This window comes from Saccopteryx leptura, chromosome 7 (assembly GCF_036850995.1).
Source record: "Saccopteryx leptura isolate mSacLep1 chromosome 7, mSacLep1_pri_phased_curated, whole genome shotgun sequence".
NCBI lineage: Eukaryota > Metazoa > Chordata > Mammalia > Chiroptera > Emballonuridae > Saccopteryx > Saccopteryx leptura.
In genome coordinates, this window is record NC_089509.1 from 106972977 (window position 1) to 106992106 (window position 19130).

The window sequence follows — 19130 nt, forward strand, 5'->3', positions numbered from 1 at the left end:
GAAACTTGCCTCCAGTCTTTCCGGGGAACATGGGGGAAAGTGTAAACAATCCAGCACCACAGCTTAACAGCCTTTTGCAACCTAATCAGGCAAGTGAGGTGGGGGGTTGGGCAGACTGTCAGCTTACAGTCAATTCCCCACACCTCTGTCCCCCCAAAATCTAAACTCCAAAAACCCTGTTGGTTTTTTGGTCTGCAACAGGCACATATTTCTCTGAAATACCATAGGGCACACCTGGAAATCTTCTAGGGCGCACATTTTGAGAACCACTAGAATACACTGTTGAGCAAATAAATGTTAAAAAAGAGAAAAAAATGTAAATTTGTGATTTCCATATTAGGTGGCTGCCCAGGTGCCCACCTTAGAGAGAACTCTGATCACAAGTGCCATTTTAACAACTGGTTCTCAGAACACAACAAAAAAGTTAGGTATGGGTTGTGCCTAACTGGTGTGAACAGGCTGAATCTCACCACTGAACTGATGGTAGCTGACATTTGTTTAGTGCGGGAGCAGTAAGCTTTCATGTAGGATTTGTGCAATATGAATGTCGTTGAATCTTGCAAGCTGCATCACAATATGTAGATAACAATGCAGTGAGGCTTTCTTCAAGTATTGCAATGTATTATTGCCATTTGAAGCACTTTGAATATTTTAAGATGGTTCATTTTATGCAAACTAGTGCTTTGATGATTACAACCTTCACAGTCTTTTGTAATAAACCAGAGAATAACCAAGAAAATGTTTTATTCCCCCACAGAATTTTACATTATATTTCATTAAAACATTTTCTTTTTTAAAAAGGTGACTTTAAGGATGAGTTATGCTTTTCCCCACAGTTTAAGTAATCCTAATTTGTTGACATTTTTTTGTGATGACAAACATTTGTCAACCATGTGCTATAAGCAGATATTTTGAAAATATGATAATACAGGTAATCATTATATCAAAGTAGAGGTAACATTTTTACAGTGAACAAAAAAGAAAAAAAAGGAGCCATTTTCAAAAGGAATTTGCTCTACAGAACATTTGATAATAGTTGTTTGAAAGTGTTTCCTCTGCCAAATCTATGTCAGGGGAATCACCTTTAAAAGCTTTTGAATCAAACTATCAAATTCTTTTTAAAATGTAGGAACAGAGTTTTTAGTTTGTTTTAAAATATTTGAGAACTTTTGATTGGTTTATAAGACTGATTGACTTCACAATAAGAGAAATGCCTAGCAAAATTTTATGGAAAATGCATTTGCATAATTGGTGGTGGACCTTGATAATCCCATATCTGATAGCTACAGATTATGATGTTCTTTTTCCCTTCAGTATTGTATCTTTGCAAGGGACCATTTGTATCTCTGATATTTGCTAAATACAAGCAGAGATCTGACTTGTGAAGCATTTAATTATAGCGTTAAAACACTATTTTTGAAAATATAACCACATTGAATCTTTTTTTATTTTTATTTATTTTTTTATTTTTCCGAAGCTGGAAACGGGGAGGCAGTCAGACAGACTCCCGCATGCGCCCAACCGGGATCCACCCGGCATGCCCACCAGGGGGCGATGCTCTGCCTATCTTGGGGCATCGCCCTGCCACAATCAGAGCCACTCTAGCGCCTGAGGCAGAGGCCACAGAGCTATCCTCAGTGCCCGGGCCAACTTTGCTCCAATGGAGCCTTGGCTGCAGGAGGGGAAGAGAGAGACAGAGAGGAAGGAGAGGGGGAGGGGTGGAGAAGCAGATGGGTGCTTCTCCTGTGTGCCCTGGCCGGGAATCGAACCCAGGACTCCTGCACGGCAGGCCAACGCTCTACCACTGAGCCAACTGGCCAGGGCCTGAATCATCTTTTTTTCATTAACATGTTACTTTGACACTTCTAATTTTTCAGTGAGAAGCAACAAAAAACTGGAGGCCATAAAATAACTGTAGACTTGGCTAGAGATTCAGCCTGCTTCCTGAGTTTGCGACCCACCAGGCAGTCACTCTTGGGTAACTTACTTTACGCTTCTAAGCCTTTGTTTTTCCAGTTCTTAATATAGATAATAATGGTAATTCCAGTAAGCATTAAATAGATGTTATAGGTAAAGTGATGGAATATAGTAGGTATTAAGTAAGTGTTCATCATAAAATCACCACTTGGAAAAGTGAGTTTTGGAACAAAAAGCCAAAGCTATAGTTATGTTAAGAATATAGTCATTACTACATTATTTTAAGATAATTTATCTTTATGTCTTCTCCCTAATAGACTAAGCATTCACTGAGAGCAGGGAATCTGTCACAGTCAACAATGCAGAAACTAGAATGTTGTCTGCCACAAAGATCTTCAATAGCTATTACTAAGTTGAATTTAACTTATTTTGGTGAGTTCTTTGTCCTGCCTCACAGTGACCAGTTACTGAATCTGTTGGCTACAGTTAAGTCAGGACAACACCATATGTGGGACAAGAGGCTGCTGTTTGTCGAGGGAGTAAGGCATGGCCACCAAAGTCAGTCCAGGCCATGAACTCTGTGTCTGATTCATCACAAGAGATGAAATGTCCTCAACTCTGGCCATTGCCAACCCGGCTCTGAGTGACTCACAGATGATTTACTTATTCTATTCTGTTTTACTGTTCTGTGAGCACATCCATTTTACCAAAAAAAAAAAAAAAAAAAGTCAAAAGCCCTAATATTTTCGTCAGATTTGTGAATGATTAATAATCTCAGTGCATTTATTTTAAATGGGCTTCCAAATCACAGATGCATGTTGGGATTTTTCATGTTGCTTTTTGAGAGGGCATTATAAGTTTTCATTAAATGCACTATATATTATATACCATATCCTGGCGATGCTAAATTTTACTTTTGAATTTTATTGTTTTATAAGACTGAGGAAAACCACTCTGCATGTAGTCCTGTAAAACAGAGCAATTTCATGAGTTTTCAAACTGCAAGCTATTTAATGGTCTCCCTTTGGCAATTATAGAGATTTATATGCCTCTCCTCGTCTCCCACAACATTCAGAGCTGATCTGTCCAGCTGACTTAGAGACTGACTTAGAGGTCGGCCCATTCATCATCTTTGACAATAAGCTCTTAGATTAGGTGGATTTAAGACTAGTGTATGTTTGAGAATAGGAGAAGGAAATTTAAAATTAATTTATAGGAATATAATCCTCTGGTCATTTTCATGTTTCATCAATAATATTTTAGAGGATGTCTCAATACTAATTGATCGCATTAAGGTGACAAAATGTACTGTTCTTGCTTTACTAAGAAGAGGAGCAAGTCATGTCATTCATCTCTTTAGGTTCACACTTTTAATATAACCTGAGAGTTTATAATTTATCAAAGAATTAACAGAATCTTAATGTTGTAAAAGAGAATATTAGCATATTATGAACTCAGTTGATGTTATAAGTCAACATCATCAGTATCAATATGTTGTGCAGTTTTATTACTGCATGCAAGGAAATATAGCTATCTGGTTATCCTTTTCAACATCTCATAATAGTCAACTTCAAAAATATGTTACATTTAACTCACAAACCACGGCATATAAAACAGCTAATAATTCCATATTATATAAACAACATATATCGTGTACCTTTTAAAAACTATGTATACAAAATTAACTTCTAAATATCTGGTTATTTCATGGTTTTCTGTTTTAAATAAATGAGGTACACCTAAAACAGAAACACCCGGAGTGCCTAATGCAGCTTTAATGAAATGAATCTGTTTAATTCTAGCATTTTCATGCATTAGCTTTAGATTTTTATATTAATATTTTAGTTAACACCTTGCATTGTCTAACTATTAATAGACATATTAATAACCTTACAGAGTGACTTTTCCTTTGTTTTACATGCTACATCTATATTACAGACATCAACTTAAATATATGTTTTTTACCATCTGGTTTGAAAAGATTTCCAGAAACTAAACACATTGAATGAATTTTATTTCTAATCATTGATGTATTTACCATTATTTGTGAGTAGCATTTCATTTGTACTAAAACATTTTAGAGCCCCTTTTCCAGTATAAATTAGTATCCATATTAATAATCAAGTTAGAAATATATTGATACTGACTGGATTACTGTCCATGGGATTCACAATCTGTTCTGCACATCATTCAATCCACATGCTACTGTACGCTAACAGCCCTGTGCAGAGCTGACTTCCTCTTTTCTCCTGCTCTTAGCACTACTGTGGGGAATAGACACAGAACACAGAGCGCTCGCAACTTCAGGTAGGGAGATCAGTGTCAATGAACAATGCCATGCATGGAAGGCGGCTTTATGAGAGGCAAACTCTCTTACTGAGAACAGTGGTACTTCCAAGCATTTGTGCTTCAGTTTGTCACATGAGAAAAGGTAAGTAAGAGAATACGCTTTCTGAGAACATTTAGTTACAGCACTTTGACGGGGGGAAAAACTGAACTCAAGAGAAAATGAACATAAAATTTAGGTCACTGCTAAATGAATATTTTCTCTCTGGGTTTTTCTTTACCAGTTGCTTTCACATGCACTTCACATTTAAGTATTTGGACTAAATGCATTGAAAATCTTGCTTTTCCATTGATGCTCCATTAGCAGAGTGAACTCCACTGCATCAGGGTCTAAGCGATTCTGAATGAGCCTCACAACAAATCATTGCCATTTAATTCCTTACTCACTTTTCCGACCACGTCCCCTTGACTCGGACTCTTCAGAAGTCTAAAAGCTCTGCGACATGTGAAGCTGGTGTCTACGGGGGTGGGCAGCTCTACCTTAGGACTTTTTGTTCTCTATTCATCCTAAATTAATTTGCCCCGGATGACAAATAGCGTTCTCATATTGAATGTGGGTCCCTGTCACACCATCTGTATGTCCTCGTCATATTCCCTTCTTGATGTCAATCAGACGTTGGGTGAGGGGAAGATAAATGGGAGAAATGATAGTTGCAGTTCTTTAGGGACCCAGGAACCAGTAACTGTGGCGATTTCTTTCCTTTCTGTATAGTGTTCTGTAGTCTTAGTTTTCTTCATTATTTTCATCTTATGTTGCCAAGAATGAATAAGGAGATCCTGTTTTGCAAGACTTGGCATTCTTCAAATTACTCAAATCTGAACTCAATAAGTCTTTCCATTATCTCTTCTCTGTTCTGTGTCTTCAACCCTTTCCCCTCCCCTGCTCTGATCCCTAATCAAAGAAACATGTTGTCTCCTCTCTGAACAAATGAGGAGCTTTTATCTGACTCTAGAGCTACGGACATTTCTGCTCTTCGTCTTCATAGCCGGAGTGTTTCAAAATGCAGTCCCCACGTTTTATCTCCATTTCTTCACATCTCAGTCACTCCCAAAGCCACAGTAATCCAGGACTGTCCAGCTTTAGCACTGAAAATCCCATGACCCGGGAAAGCCCTCAGTCCTAGACAAGCTGGGGGAGTCTGCCCTGCCCTAAATCCCTTCTCCTCCTGTAATCTCCATCTACAATCACTTCACATTCTGAGAGTTAAACCTCCTATCTTTTATCCATTCAATCCTTTTTATTTCACAATGTCCTAGTTCAAACTCTCATCTGCCCCTAGCCTGCTGTACCAGTCTCCTCAATAAGACTGATTCCCTCCCTCATCCTATCAATCTTTCTAAAAGGCAAATCCAATTGGTTCCCTTCCAAAGCAGTATCAAACTTCAATCAGCCACTCATTATCCTGTCCTTGTTCACCTGTATACCCTTGCCTATCACTTCTTTCTTTTTCCTTAAGTGCTATTCAAACATTATTTCTTCCAATATGCCACTGTGGCATCACCATTCATGGTTTTATACATGCACTGCCCTCTCTGGGAATCCACCCTTCTTGAAACTACCTGATACAGTCTACTTGCCCTGCAAATCTCAGCTCAAGAAAGCACAGTCTCCTCCTGGAAGCCCTCCACACTCGTCCAAACACTCTTCTGGCTTTTCTGTTATACCTTATGTATTCTTCCACTTTAACACATACCTCATAATCGTTTCCCTCCTTCCTTTCTGTTAGTCAAATAAGTTTGTATATATGATATATGTTTGCTCAGTTATAGTTTGTATTGAGTGTGGGAGACAGGCTGTAGGCTGATGCATGATGTGGGGTGGTGCAGTCTTATGAGGAATCCCATTTATGCCTCAGATAAGGGACTTTGTATCAGAGACTTCCTTATTTGTATATTGGCTTAAAGGCTTTAATTTCTACACTATAAAATAAGGTGGGGGGGCTTTCTTGTTCAGATCCTGTCATCAGCATTGCAGAGGAGAGGCTGCCAAGATGGCGGAGTGCTGAAGAAGAAGCCAGTTTGTGCAGAGTTTGTGCAGAGAGAAGGAGATGGGTGAATAAGGCTGGTGAGGTAGAAACTTTGATTCTAGGAAACTTGGATAAGTCAGTGGCTTTGGGAGCCCTGAATGGAAGTGTTTTCCCACTGTGTGTATTTCTTGCCCGCCGGGTGCAAGCTAGGATAAAGATGATGGCCCACCAGTTCTTGGCTCTGTTGTTTCATTACCATCTGTCTGAACCAAATGTGAACCCGCATGGGCCAGGCGGCTGTGATGGTGACCGTGGCTACTGGCTTTACACTTACCTAATTACACATACAGAAAGGCACTATGTGTTTCCCTTTCATATCTGCTGCAATAGCAGAGTTTCTGTTTCAATAAATACTTGAAATAATATTTAATGAACTAATTACATTATTTATATAGTTCTTACATTTAGGAGGCAGGGTAGATAAGAGTACATTGATAGAACCTCATACATAAAAACTTAATACCATTCTTTTACCCACCTGCTCTTGCATAATTCCTTTATCAGTTGTACACATTACTTGAAGAGCGACTAAGACTAGGCTTATGACAACTTGTTAAAACTGTTAGCTGTGCTTACCGTTCTTGCATCCCATATAGACAGGGACTTATCTGTAGAACCTGTGAGGAGAGTGTTGGAGCTGAGACAGAACTCAATGCTGTTCACAGACTCTGTGTGTCCATATAAAGTGCATTTGCATCTTCCACTGCAAAGGGAGAAGTTAAGAGGTAAAGCTTCAGGAGTTAGCACTTGAGTGTTCCTTATGCTGTCTAACTGTATAGAACCGTGATGGCGAACGTTTTTATAAAAACCCACCCACTTTTGCAGTGCTGGTCAACCTGGATCCTCCTGCCCACTAGTATGTGGTCCAGCTTTCATGGTGGGTCAATCACGGCGCCTGTTTGGTTGCTCCGCTTCAGGCCCACCATGAAAGCTGAAACGCCCACTAGTGGGCAGGAGGAACCAGGTTGACCAGCACTGCAAAAGTGGATGGTTTTTATAAAAAGGTTCACTATCACGGGTATAGGACAATGTTAATAAAGATCACTTAAATTAGTAAGGCATAAAGTAGTTTTATAACTGGCAAAATGTGGAAGAACATTATTTTTAATTCTAAAACTACCTTATATTCTAAGCACTGTATAAATTAGCAGCATGAAATTGACTAATTTAAATTACCTTTAATTTATACAAGCCACTTGGTAAAGCCATCTTTATACTATCTCATTCATTCCTTATCATGAATCATCACTACATAAAAAGCATTCCCTCATCCTATCAATCTTTCTAAAAGGCAAATCCAATTGGTTCCCTTCCAAAGCAGTATCAAACTTCAATCAGCCACTCATTATCCTGTCCTTGTTCACCTGTATACTCTTGCCTATCACTCAAAAAAACACTTTAATTCATTGACATTTTTGGTTTACATAAGAAAATTAGGATTGAAGCTTGAGGGATTTCCCCAAATATTCACTGTCTAAGCTCTTATTTTAATAAGAGTTTTAGATACATTTTTATAAGCTCAGAATATTATATATTTCATTCATAATGTGTCAATCTTTAATGATTTTTATTATGGAATTTTTCTTATGTCTTATTTTGCCTGATAATTGTTAAAATCAAGTTGGTTTTACCAAATTACAAAAAGAGTTAATGGGGGGCTCTGGCTGGCTGGCTCAGTGGATAGAGTGTCAGCCCAGCGTGCAGAAGTCGGGGTTTGATCTCCAGTCAGGGCACAAGACAAGCGCCCATCTGCTTCTCTTCCTCTCCCTCTCCCCCTTCTACCTCTCTTCATCTTCTGCAGCAGTGGCTCAATTAAATCAGCTTTGCACAGTGGCCCCGGCTGCTGAGAATAGCTAGGTTGGGATGAGTGTGGGCCCCAGACGGGGGCTGCTGGGGGGTCCTGGTTGGGGTGCATGCACGAATCTGTTTCTCTATCTCCCTTCCTATCACTTAAAAGAGTTCATGGGTCAAAATTTTCAGATATAAGGGTGAAGACAGATTGTTTATATATAGATAGATGTATATGTGGGGTATGAATGCAAAGTTTCAGCCACATTGTAGCACATGTCACATATTGTTGAGATCATCATTTAATGTAGCTGCTTGCCTTCTTTGATGAAAATTCTTCCTTACTACTACTAATACAATTGTCTGTTTTTTTCTTTAATACTTGATTTGAGTGCAACTCAAACATTTTTAATTATACCAATAATATGTCCTTTGCATGGCTATTTGAAAGCTTAAAGCAACAGTGTTGCCAGCATTAGGAAGTGAGTTATTATAGCATGTATATATTTTGGCATATGCATGGTTCCATTTTCATTCCTCAAAGCTTATCCTTTATTATTTCTTTCAAATTTAATGTATACTCTTCTGACAAATTTTATTTATCCTTGTATACGGGTTTAAATATTTTCTGGAAAAATAAGAGTAAAATCAAATTAAGAGTGGAAATTCAGCCTCAGGATAGCATGCTTTTGCTTCTTATATTTTCTGTGTTTTATGTACTTACATCTTTTGTATGTTGTGTAACTATTTACATTTGAAAGAAGAGAAAGCATGTCAGGCTTCCTATGTTGCTATCTTGATTTTGAGCATTTCTCTACTTTAAAAGAACATGCTACCACTGGGACCTTTATTCATGCATACTCTATGTTTCTGCTAACTTAAAGTAATTTTTAAATTCAATTTATTATAACTGACTTTCTATTTGAATGTTTATTTTGTGTCATTGTAAAGCCAGTATCCACAGCCACCATCACAGCCACCTGGCCCATGCAGGTTCACATTAGATTTGGACAGACAGTAATGAAACAATGGAGCCACAAACCGGTGGGCCATTATCTTTAATCCTAGGTTGCACCCGGTGGGCAAGTAAAAACACACACTGTGCTCCAAAACCCACTCATTCAGGGCTCACAAAGCTACTGACTTATCTGAGTTTCCTAGAATCAAAGGTTTCTAGCTCACCAGCCTCATTCTCCTTTGTTCCCTATTTCCTTCCCTCTACACAAACTCTGCACAAACTGGCTTCTTTCAGCACTTCACCATCTTAGCTGCCTCTCCTCTCCTCCACGTGGCCTTACTGTGCTCTCCAACCTGCTCTCTGCTCTAATGCTAATCTCAGGAACCAAGAGAGAGCAAGCTCCCAGGCTGCCCCAGTTTATAGTGTAGAAATCCAAACCTTTAATCCAATATACAATTAGGGAAGTCTCTAATACAAAGTCACTTATCTGAGGCATGATGGGATTCCTCATGAGAGTGCACCACCCCACATCATGCAGACAGTCAAGGGTGTGGGGAAAAGCTTAGTCTTAAAACTAAGCCTTATTCTATAACCACTCTGCTTGCTTACAGCCTGCCTCCAACACACATTAATATAATCACGCCCATCCCAAGCAATCACCTGGGCACAGGCTTCCATGTGGGCAGCACCATCTCTAACAAAGTGAGCATATATTTTATCTGCCCAACAGTCATCATAGTAGCATATTTTGAATGCTACAGGATTCTTTAGTAAATAAAAAAAGTAGATTTTTTATTTTCTAAAATGTTCAATTTTCTTACTCATTGAGAATTTAGATGTCATCCCTAAATGATGAATTCTTTAATTTTGAACAGCAAAATTTGAGCTCCATGACCTTGTATGTTTGAATATGGGGAATGCAATTTAAAAATCTTGGTTCTCAAAATAAAAATATTTCTGAGATAAAATATTAATCAACTAGCTGTACCCAGCCACGCGTTGCTGTGGCTCAGTCTGGATAAATGGAAAAGAAAGAAAAGAGAAAGTGCACATTTCTAATATGTTTAATTTCACAATGCTGTGGATATACAATATTTTTTGTTGTTCCATTGCCTGTGCAGATATAGAGATTGTCTGGTTTTCCGAGTCTAGAACATGCAACATATAATTGTCCATGTGAGAAGCAATTTGTGTGTAGATGTAAAGCGCACAATTCTAAAGACTGGCCCTGAGCTTTGTTGATGGTGATTGCAAATGCAAATCGAATTGGGAATTGCAATCTCTTAAATTGAAATGGCATATCCGTTGGAATGATAGAAATGTGAGGAATGAGGACATTTTCACCTTTGAAAGGTCCTGTCAAGATTGTTGCTTCTACGACATTGCTCATTAATTTTTTAAAGTGCACAGACCCAAACACTTCATGTTTTACCATGAAATCCATCAGCGATTTCAGCATCTGTCTGAAAACACGTGCTGTGATGTCATGCCTACCCACCAGCGATTGGCCAGAAAGTAAGAGCTGTTGTATATTGTCCCGAGCTAGATTGCATGTGAATATAATGAATCGGTCTGGATGCCCGTAGTGATGAACATACACAATTGCATCTTGAGCATACTCATTCCTATGACGTGGACTGCCTGTATATGAAGATGGCAAAATGGTTAGTCTTCCAATGTTAGTTGTATTACCGTCATTTACAACTGCATCTCGCAAATGAATGTATTCTTCAGAACGAAGCTTGGTCTGATTCAAACGGATGAATATCAAATGTTCTGTTTCGATTTTTGCATACATATCTACGATGTATTGGTGAAACAATTGATAGCATTTCAAAATGTGATTGTCTTCATTCTCTCAAATCATTAATTAGTATGAATAATGTGCTGCATTTCATATTTGTTTCTTCATCACTGACTGGACTTATCATCTTAACGTTGAAGTGATATCCATCGGCACCATCCCAAAAAATGATTGGATATTGCAGGGCATGGTAGCATCGATGAGTTTCTGCAAGTTTTGTCAATTGATTGTTTCTCTGATGAAGAACAATACCTCTGGGTTGGAATTGATTTCTGACTATAACAATTGCCACTTCATCTATAGTTGGAGCATTGAATCTTCGCACATGTTCTCCAGCAGCCGTTTTGTCAGCATGAATAACAATCTTGTGTGTATCAGATGGCATCATGTCAATTGCTGTTTTGAACAAACGCACTAAATTGTTTTTTTCATGAAGAAGATCTTGCAGTTGGGAAACGATGGACCTTTTCATGCCGGTAGAAATTCTGCAGCGTGCATTCAATTCATCATTGCCATCACTGATGAAATACATTCGTAGGAATTTATGTTGACCATCTGGGAACGGAAGCAGGGAGCTGGCTTTATGATAAATTTGTCCTTTCACTTTGAAAGTTGGCATGAATTGAGCTGTTAGGATTTCTGCGCCAAACAATGTCATTTGAAAGCATGAGTTCTGTTTCCTGATGTTAGATAGGAAATGCTTTGATTCGGCAGTATATCCGGCAAGCAAAGATTTAATGGCTCTGTTGGTTCTCCAAGTTGAGGCAGTTTAATTTTTCTGGTGGCACAACACATTCCTTTTATTTCTCCATTAAATTTCATAGCCTTGCAATAAGGACACACTTCAGTCATAGTGCTGATGAGAACATGCTGGCTCAAACTATAATCATCAGCTGGGTTGTACTGGAATGCTAGGCAGCTATAATCGCGTGATTGCTGAGCACGGAGTCGTGTTTGACACTGATCTACTCCTTCTCGTTGATGTCTTTCAGCCATTTTCAGCCTGTCATGTTCATCTGTTGAGAACGAAGCAGATCTGAAGCTGCAGGATGTGATCGCTGTACTCGCAACTGTGCATCCTCAAGTCTGGCTGCACGTAAATGAATTGTAAATCAGAAACATTGAAATGGAATCGTAAAATATTTAGTATAGCGTGTGTTGCTTTTACGTCCAACAGATGGCGCCATTTTTTCAAAAAAAGCATGTTTTTACTTGTCACAGGTGTGACATCTATATCTATATAATAGTCGGTATATAAAAAAGAGCGCATATTTGAATGCAATGTTGTGTCAAAATTTCAAAGCAATCAGTGAAGAACTTTTGGAGATTTAAGATTTTGAACAAACAAACATTTACATTTTTATTTATATAGCTTTATGCCAAATATATTATAAACAAAACAATGTCAAAGGGGAAATAAGAAACAACTTATTTCTAAAGCAAAATAAATGCATCCTGAACAGTATTTTTTCAATTCTTGAGAGGGTACAAAGGCAATTTGAAGCTTCTGACATTATTGCAATCCTCTGGAGACCTTTTGTACAAGAGAAGCCATTGTTTAAGGGCTAGGTGAGCTTGTGTGACCTGTGCTCATATTAAACTAAAATAGAGGAAAGATGAAGGAAAAGGGCTTAAAAATGAGCTGAGTGTGTATGTGTACTCATCCCTCTAAAAGCACTTACATATTAGGATAAAAAATGATAAAGTTGGGCAGTGTGAATGTTTCTCAAAATACAATTTTTTTATCTGACTTTTTTAGAAGCGAAAAGGGAAATAACGATGATTTGCAAATATTGTCACAGGCTACAGAAACTGGAATCCAAACGAGAAGCACTGATGTATGACGGAGCAGTTACATGAACCTTTTCTTTGATATAATATGATCAGCTTATTTAACTCAAAGCCTGAACATATTAATGGTTCATAACACTTTTAAGATTCAGGTGAATCCTCCTTCTCATGCAGTAGAACTCATGAGTAAGAAATATGTGTCAGTTCATGTCACCTCACTACAGATACATGCAGGAAAGGAAGCTTCAGTTACTTCTAATCCAACATGATATATTTTGTGTCATCTGAATAAAGGCTACATTTTGTTCACACATGTAAGGCTTGTTCTCAGTGAAGTAGAGTTATACAGCAAAGATTTGCTAAAGAGGTGGAAAAGAAATCATCTTAATATTAATGTAAGTTTTAGAAAATAAACTGTACATAGTTTTTGGGTGTCTTTAATTTTGTCATACTCAAACCTTCTTTCTCACACCTGATCATGTAATCAAAATAACAGGTACATGTCAACATGGTAAACAAATTTAGAGTTAAATGTTCACTGAGGATATTCTTTCAATCCTACAGCTAAAACTTATTTTGCTTTAATGAGAAACACTGAGCACCAAAGACCTCATAATGCAACCAAATATATATTTAAAAGTAAGAAACTGTGATCATTTTGGAAAAATGCTTTTAACTCATTGTTACCTGGTACTGGATTAGTAAAAATTAAAAAGAAGGGTTATAGTTGAGTGGTAACCCTAACTCTGGAAAGAGAAGATGTGTATTTTATATGTATGTATAGATACATGCACTATTTTTATCTAACTTGTTTTCTCCTATAACCTTATCTTGTAATGTTAGTAAACCACATGAAGAAACTTTCAATAGGTGCTCAGATTTTCTTAATGCATATTCGATATGACTATGTGAAGATAAGGCCAAAAAAACTACTGCAGAAGACAAGGGGTGAAAAGTCACATGGAACCTTTAACTAAAGTTCAGACGCTGCAGGATGAATATCATTCTAAAAAGAAAGGCGTTGCAGGGGAGCAATTTAACTATTTGCAATCTCTGGACAACTCTAACAGGAATATATATACAAAAATATAAGATTAAGTTTATTTTGGAAAAAAAGGGTAAATGTTTAAGAATAAATTAAATGTGAAAATGTGAGACAGAAGATGAGATAACATGACATTAGTTAGCTCTTAGGGACTACACTGGGTATTTTAAAAGGTAAACCCAAACAGGAGATTGTGATGTGGACCACAGAGATAAAGAGAACTGGAGCAGAAACCCGAATGCTTTATGACGTAGAACAAAGCCCGTGCCAGATGACCCAACAGAAAGACGAGGCCTGTGCCTAAGGCACCTGCAAAGCAGCTGCAACACACTGCAGGGAAGATAAACAATAACACGGGGGAAATGAGAGGACTTTTAAAATAATTATATATTCCAAAGTATATATATGTAAACAGAATAGCATTTAAGATGGGGCTCACGGAAAGATATAAATTTTTTTTTTGTATTTTTCTGAAGCTGGAAACGGGGAGGCAGTCAGACAGACTCCCGCATGCGCCCGACCAGGATCCACCCAGCACGCCCACCAGGGGGCGATGCTCTGCCCATCCTGGGCGTCGCTCTGTTGCAACCAGAGCCATTCTAGCACCTGAAGCAAAGGCCATGGAGCCATCCTCAGCGCCCAGGGCCAACTTTGCTCCAATGGAGCCTCGGCTGCGGGAGGGGAAGAGAGAGACAGAGAGGAAGGAGAGGGGGAGGGGTGGAGAAGCAGATGGGTGCTTTTCCTGTGTTCCCTGGCTGGGAATCGAACCCGGGACTCCTGCACGCCAGGCCGACGTTCTACCACTGAACCAACCCGCCAGGGCCCAAACAGGAAAAGTTTTCATCTTTATATCATTGTCTATTGGGTATCAGTTGGAAGACAGTATTTGGATATCAGAGTCAGAGAAAAGCTGTCAAATGAAAGTGTTTGAAAGCATTTTAAGAAGGGCTGAGTCTAATGGGAATCCATTTTTAATCATAGTTTGGTTTAAATGCTATAATTAAATAGGATTTGAAGATGAGTTATCTTTTAGAATGAGTCACAATCTTCTATTAGGCTTCTCATCTAAGCCAAAAAATGATAAAAATTAAAATCAAATGCTTGTTTTAAAATTTCAGTTAGATAAGATGATTAAGTCCTAGAGATATACCATACAAAATATAGTATCTGTACAAAATAGTATCTATAGTTAACAATACTGTATTGTATATTTAAAAATTTGCTAAGAGGCTAAATCTTATATTAAATGTTCTTGTCATAAAAAATAATAAATAAAGAGGACAGTGACACTGTAAATACAGCAACTGTCTTGAATTATGGGCAAAATAAAAAACTTTTATATTTATAAGATATTGTATAGGACTTATAGGACTTTGCATACAATAAGTTGCATTAGTTTTTATAATTTGTGAATTGCCAAGAAGCATGTAATCTGGGGAAATATATTAAAATTAAGCATAAAGCACATAATTATTTGTTATATTTATGTCTATTGTTAGTTTGATAATACAAAGATAATAACTTTGTGAAGGGAAGAGCTAACAACTTAACTTATTAAAATAAGTTTTTGTTTCTATCTTGCTTAAACAAACAGCTTTCCAATAAAGTAATTTTAATCTTATTACATAGGCTTTATCTTGATGACTACATTTGAAAAGGATTCATTATATCAACAAAGACTAATGAAGTTAGAAGTGGATTTCACAGAGATTTTAAGTAGCTGTCTATAATTTTATTAGCTAACAGTTTTTTAAAACATTCTTCCCACCTGACCCGTGGTGGAACAGTGGATAAAAGCATTGACCTAGAATGCTGCGGTCCCCGGTTTGAAACCCTGGGCTTGCCTGGTCAAAGCACATATAGGAATTGATGTTTCCTGCTCCTCCCCCCTTCTCTTTCTCTCTCTCTCTCTTCTCTAAAACGACTAAATAAAATCTAAAACTAACAAAAAAACACATTCTTCCCAGTGGTAGCACTGAAAGAAAAAATACATTACTGATGTATATTTTTCAGCATAGAGGATTAATAATGTTTAAAGTACTTCTTACCTATTAACATCCCAGATTTTACTGGTGTTATCCAATGAAGAAGAAGCGACAATATCATCACAGGAATGCCACGTACAAGACCATACCGCCTGTTTGTGTCCTTCAAAGGTCAAAATGCAGTTGCCTTTGGACATGTCCCATAACTTAACTGTAGTGTCACCACTTGATGTTGCCAATTTGTTGCCACTATTTGCAAAAAATAGAAAAAATATAATTTGTTAAAAAGTCAACTTACACTTTATTTTCATAAATGAGCAACTTGTGTGTATATTAATTTTACTTATAATGGCATGTCTAAATGCCTAAATCTTATTATCTTAAGTCTACACAATTAGATGCTTACTTGTATTGTTCAGTAATTCAAGTTAATAAAACTGCTGTGACATACTTTCTAGATTAATTCTTCTATATTACTTTAGACTAATTCATTAAATCTGTATTTGTTAGCATGTGTTAGGTTCAGGCTATTTTTTAGGCTCTCTGGATAATGTAGCCTCAGAATGATGAAAGATTAGACACAGGCTGAGACAGTTTCAAAAACATAATGCAAAATAGTAGATCAACATTGCTGATGTTTGCATTAATTAAATGCTCCCTTAGCACAGTTTGGATGGTGAAGGAAGAAGTAAATTAAGCAGAAGGGAGCATTTGAACTAGATCTTGAGAGCTGAAAGATTGGAAGTACTGGGTAGTTGAGAATGAGTTGAGGATTTTCCGTTTCGGTCATTAGTAGATGTTTTAAAAAGCTGGGTATTTCAAGTCGTGGACACACAAGCTAGTTTAAGAAACAAATAGGTGTCAATAAACATAAGCAGAAACACTGGGTTCATTTTTTAATTTGTAAAATATTAATTGCAAGATTTCTATTTCATCATCTTCTCCACATTGTCCTACAAAGCGTTATCTATCAGTTCTCTTAGTAACGTCTCTCTCACTGAATAAAATGCTTATTTGCTCTCCTTCCTTGTGTTTTTGATGGAAAACTGTTTCCTTTCCCTGTTTCTACAGTGTCAAGCATTATGACTGACCAGTTGAAGTGCTAAGAAAATGTCTCCAGAATAAATATTTAAATGAATGAATGAATGAATAAAGTTATACCATGAGTGAAGAAGAAAAGATGCCTGGTATTTCTAACAGATGGAATGGCAGGATCAAGACAAGTTTTCTGTTTACTTGTTTCTTTTGGGAGTAGGGGATGGGGTGCTTATTTTTGTGTTGAGAGAATTAAATATTGATGTGCAGAAGAGAAACAACCACTGAAGAGGGAGAGTTTAATAAAGGTGTTGAAGGAAAAGGTGAATTATAGAGTGAAATTCTTATTAAAGTTATAAAAGAATATCTTTTATTTTTCAAATTAGCAGAGTTGAAAAAATTGCTATATTACAGGTAGTCCTTTACTGATAGAAATTAAAAACTGTTCTTCGCTTTGCAGCTGTTTTTTATTTGTACACATATTTCCCATTCTAAATTTTACTTTTTAGTTTTAAACACCAAAAAATTCATTTTTCTAAAAATAGCCAAACAAATACAGAAATCAAATATAGAAATCATGTGTTTCATGAAAGAGGGGTGGAGCAGAAAGACTCAAAGCCTCTGTGTCACAAACCAGAAAGTGGAAAGTATAGAAGCAAGAAGACCTGTTTGCCTTTTGATTCTGCTGATATAGTTTTACTGAATTTATTGGGGTAACATTAATTCATAAAACCATACAGGTTTCAAGTGTACAACTCAACAAACATCATCTGCACAGTGCAGGTGTGCCCATCCCCCAATGTACAGCTCCTCCCATCCCCATTCATCTCCCACTTCCATGTTCCCCATGCCCCTTCCTCTCTATCACCACGCTGTTGTCTGGGTTGAAATTAGGAATAAATTCTGGTCAATAGTCTTGTTTTAAAGGTCAAATAGAGAATTCTTATGATGGCACATTTAGTTCTAGGTACTATTCACATTTAAGATTATATTTTAAAAAGATTACCTTGTGATCTCTAGTTTTGTTTCTATGTGGAGTTAATTCTATCTATATTTCCATAAAGAGTGGAATAGACCCATTACTCCCATTAGACTGTAGTCTCATCTACCTGTGCCTCTCGACTCAACAGGACTATCAGTCACAGTGTTCTCACTGAATTATATCAGTAGACCCCAACGGCTTCTGCCATAGTGCTTCTACTATATTTTTTTCATCATAGAAGCTTAAAGAAGCCTGTGCCTGCTGCTGCTCTGCTCAAACCCTCCAATGGTTTCTCTGCTCCCAGAGGAAAAATCAAATTCCTCCTGATGAAATAAGGCGCTACATGTTCCTACCACCTATGTCGTTACCCACCCTGAACTTTTTTCCCACCACTCCCCCCCTCTGCTCTAGACATACCAAGCCTTGGTGCTTTCTAGTCTTTCTTCCAGGCATGTCCTCTACGCAAGCAGTAACGACTGGTTCCCTCCCTTTCTCCAAACTTTACAGAAAGACACTCACGGAGACCTACCTGAAATACAAAGTCACTGGTGACATGAGGCTGGCTCCTTTCCGAATTACAACTATCACTATTATTATTATTATTATTATTATTATTATTATTATTTTGGTAGCACTCATCACTATTAACTTCCTGTGTACATCACGGATTCCTCTCATTTGCCATCTGTTCTCAAGCTCTCGGAGATTGTAGGCCTGTGCTTTACTTAGCTCTTTCCTCTCTGGTGTATCCATAGATCTCCATGGCCTTTAAGGAAGATTCCACACCCTGCCTGAATCTAGTTCTTACAGAAGCATATTATTTACAATCCCACCCTCATGCAAAGGTTAAAATGATCATCTCTCTGTGCTTAGAATGTGAGGACCAGCTATTGGCCCTCTTCTCACAAAGTGCCTTGTTTTCATCCCTCTTTTTCATCATAGAACTGGGACCAAGAATTCTCCATTTTCACACCACGTGTCTGTTTCTGGCCTTGTGTCTACCTGGTCCATAAACAGGGGAGCCACTCTTCATTTAGAATAGTAGTTTTTCTCATGGACAGTGGACCTTCTTTACATTCCCACTTGGCTTTGCACATCACTAAGTCTGTTTATATACTGAGGATATTCTTACAATTCAACTTCTCTGGTGCTTGTGTCTCTTCCAACCAGTTCTATGCTATAATTAGATTACTTTTCTAAGACCCCTTAATTTATTCAATTCCTCCTGAGTACCCACTATTTAGCAGGGATACAAAGGATCTGAAGGATATAAAGTATACATGTTCCTCAAATTATTTAGTTTTTCTTTAGATTAATTTATAAGATTTAGAAGTTTCTATATTTAGAGATCACTTTTTCACTTTCTCTTCACCGTCATAGATTTGCTTTCACTGAGTTACTTGTGATGTTGTTCTACTGCCCTGTAATAAGGAAAGTTATTCTTCACCTTAA

The 19130-nt window shown here is 37.5% G+C and overlaps 1 protein-coding gene and 1 non-coding gene across 5 annotated transcripts in view; both read right to left on the bottom strand.

Annotated features, from left to right (window-relative positions):
- Positions 1 to 19130, bottom strand: part of SPAG16 (sperm associated antigen 16) — a 204617-nt gene that overhangs the window by 57058 nt on the left and 128429 nt on the right. For all 4 annotated transcript variants that reach the window (XM_066346111.1, XM_066346112.1, XM_066346110.1 and 1 more), the window contains 2 exons: positions 15725 to 15910; positions 6867 to 6993 (listed from right to left, as the gene is read on the bottom strand). In XM_066346111.1, the coding sequence (XP_066202208.1) occupies positions 6867 to 6993; positions 15725 to 15910 (313 nt within the window). The remainder of the gene's footprint in view (positions 1 to 6866; positions 6994 to 15724; positions 15911 to 19130) is intronic.
- Positions 1749 to 1824, bottom strand: TRNAG-GCC (transfer RNA glycine (anticodon GCC)). The gene has a single exon. It is a non-coding gene; the product is annotated as a tRNA-Gly (tRNA).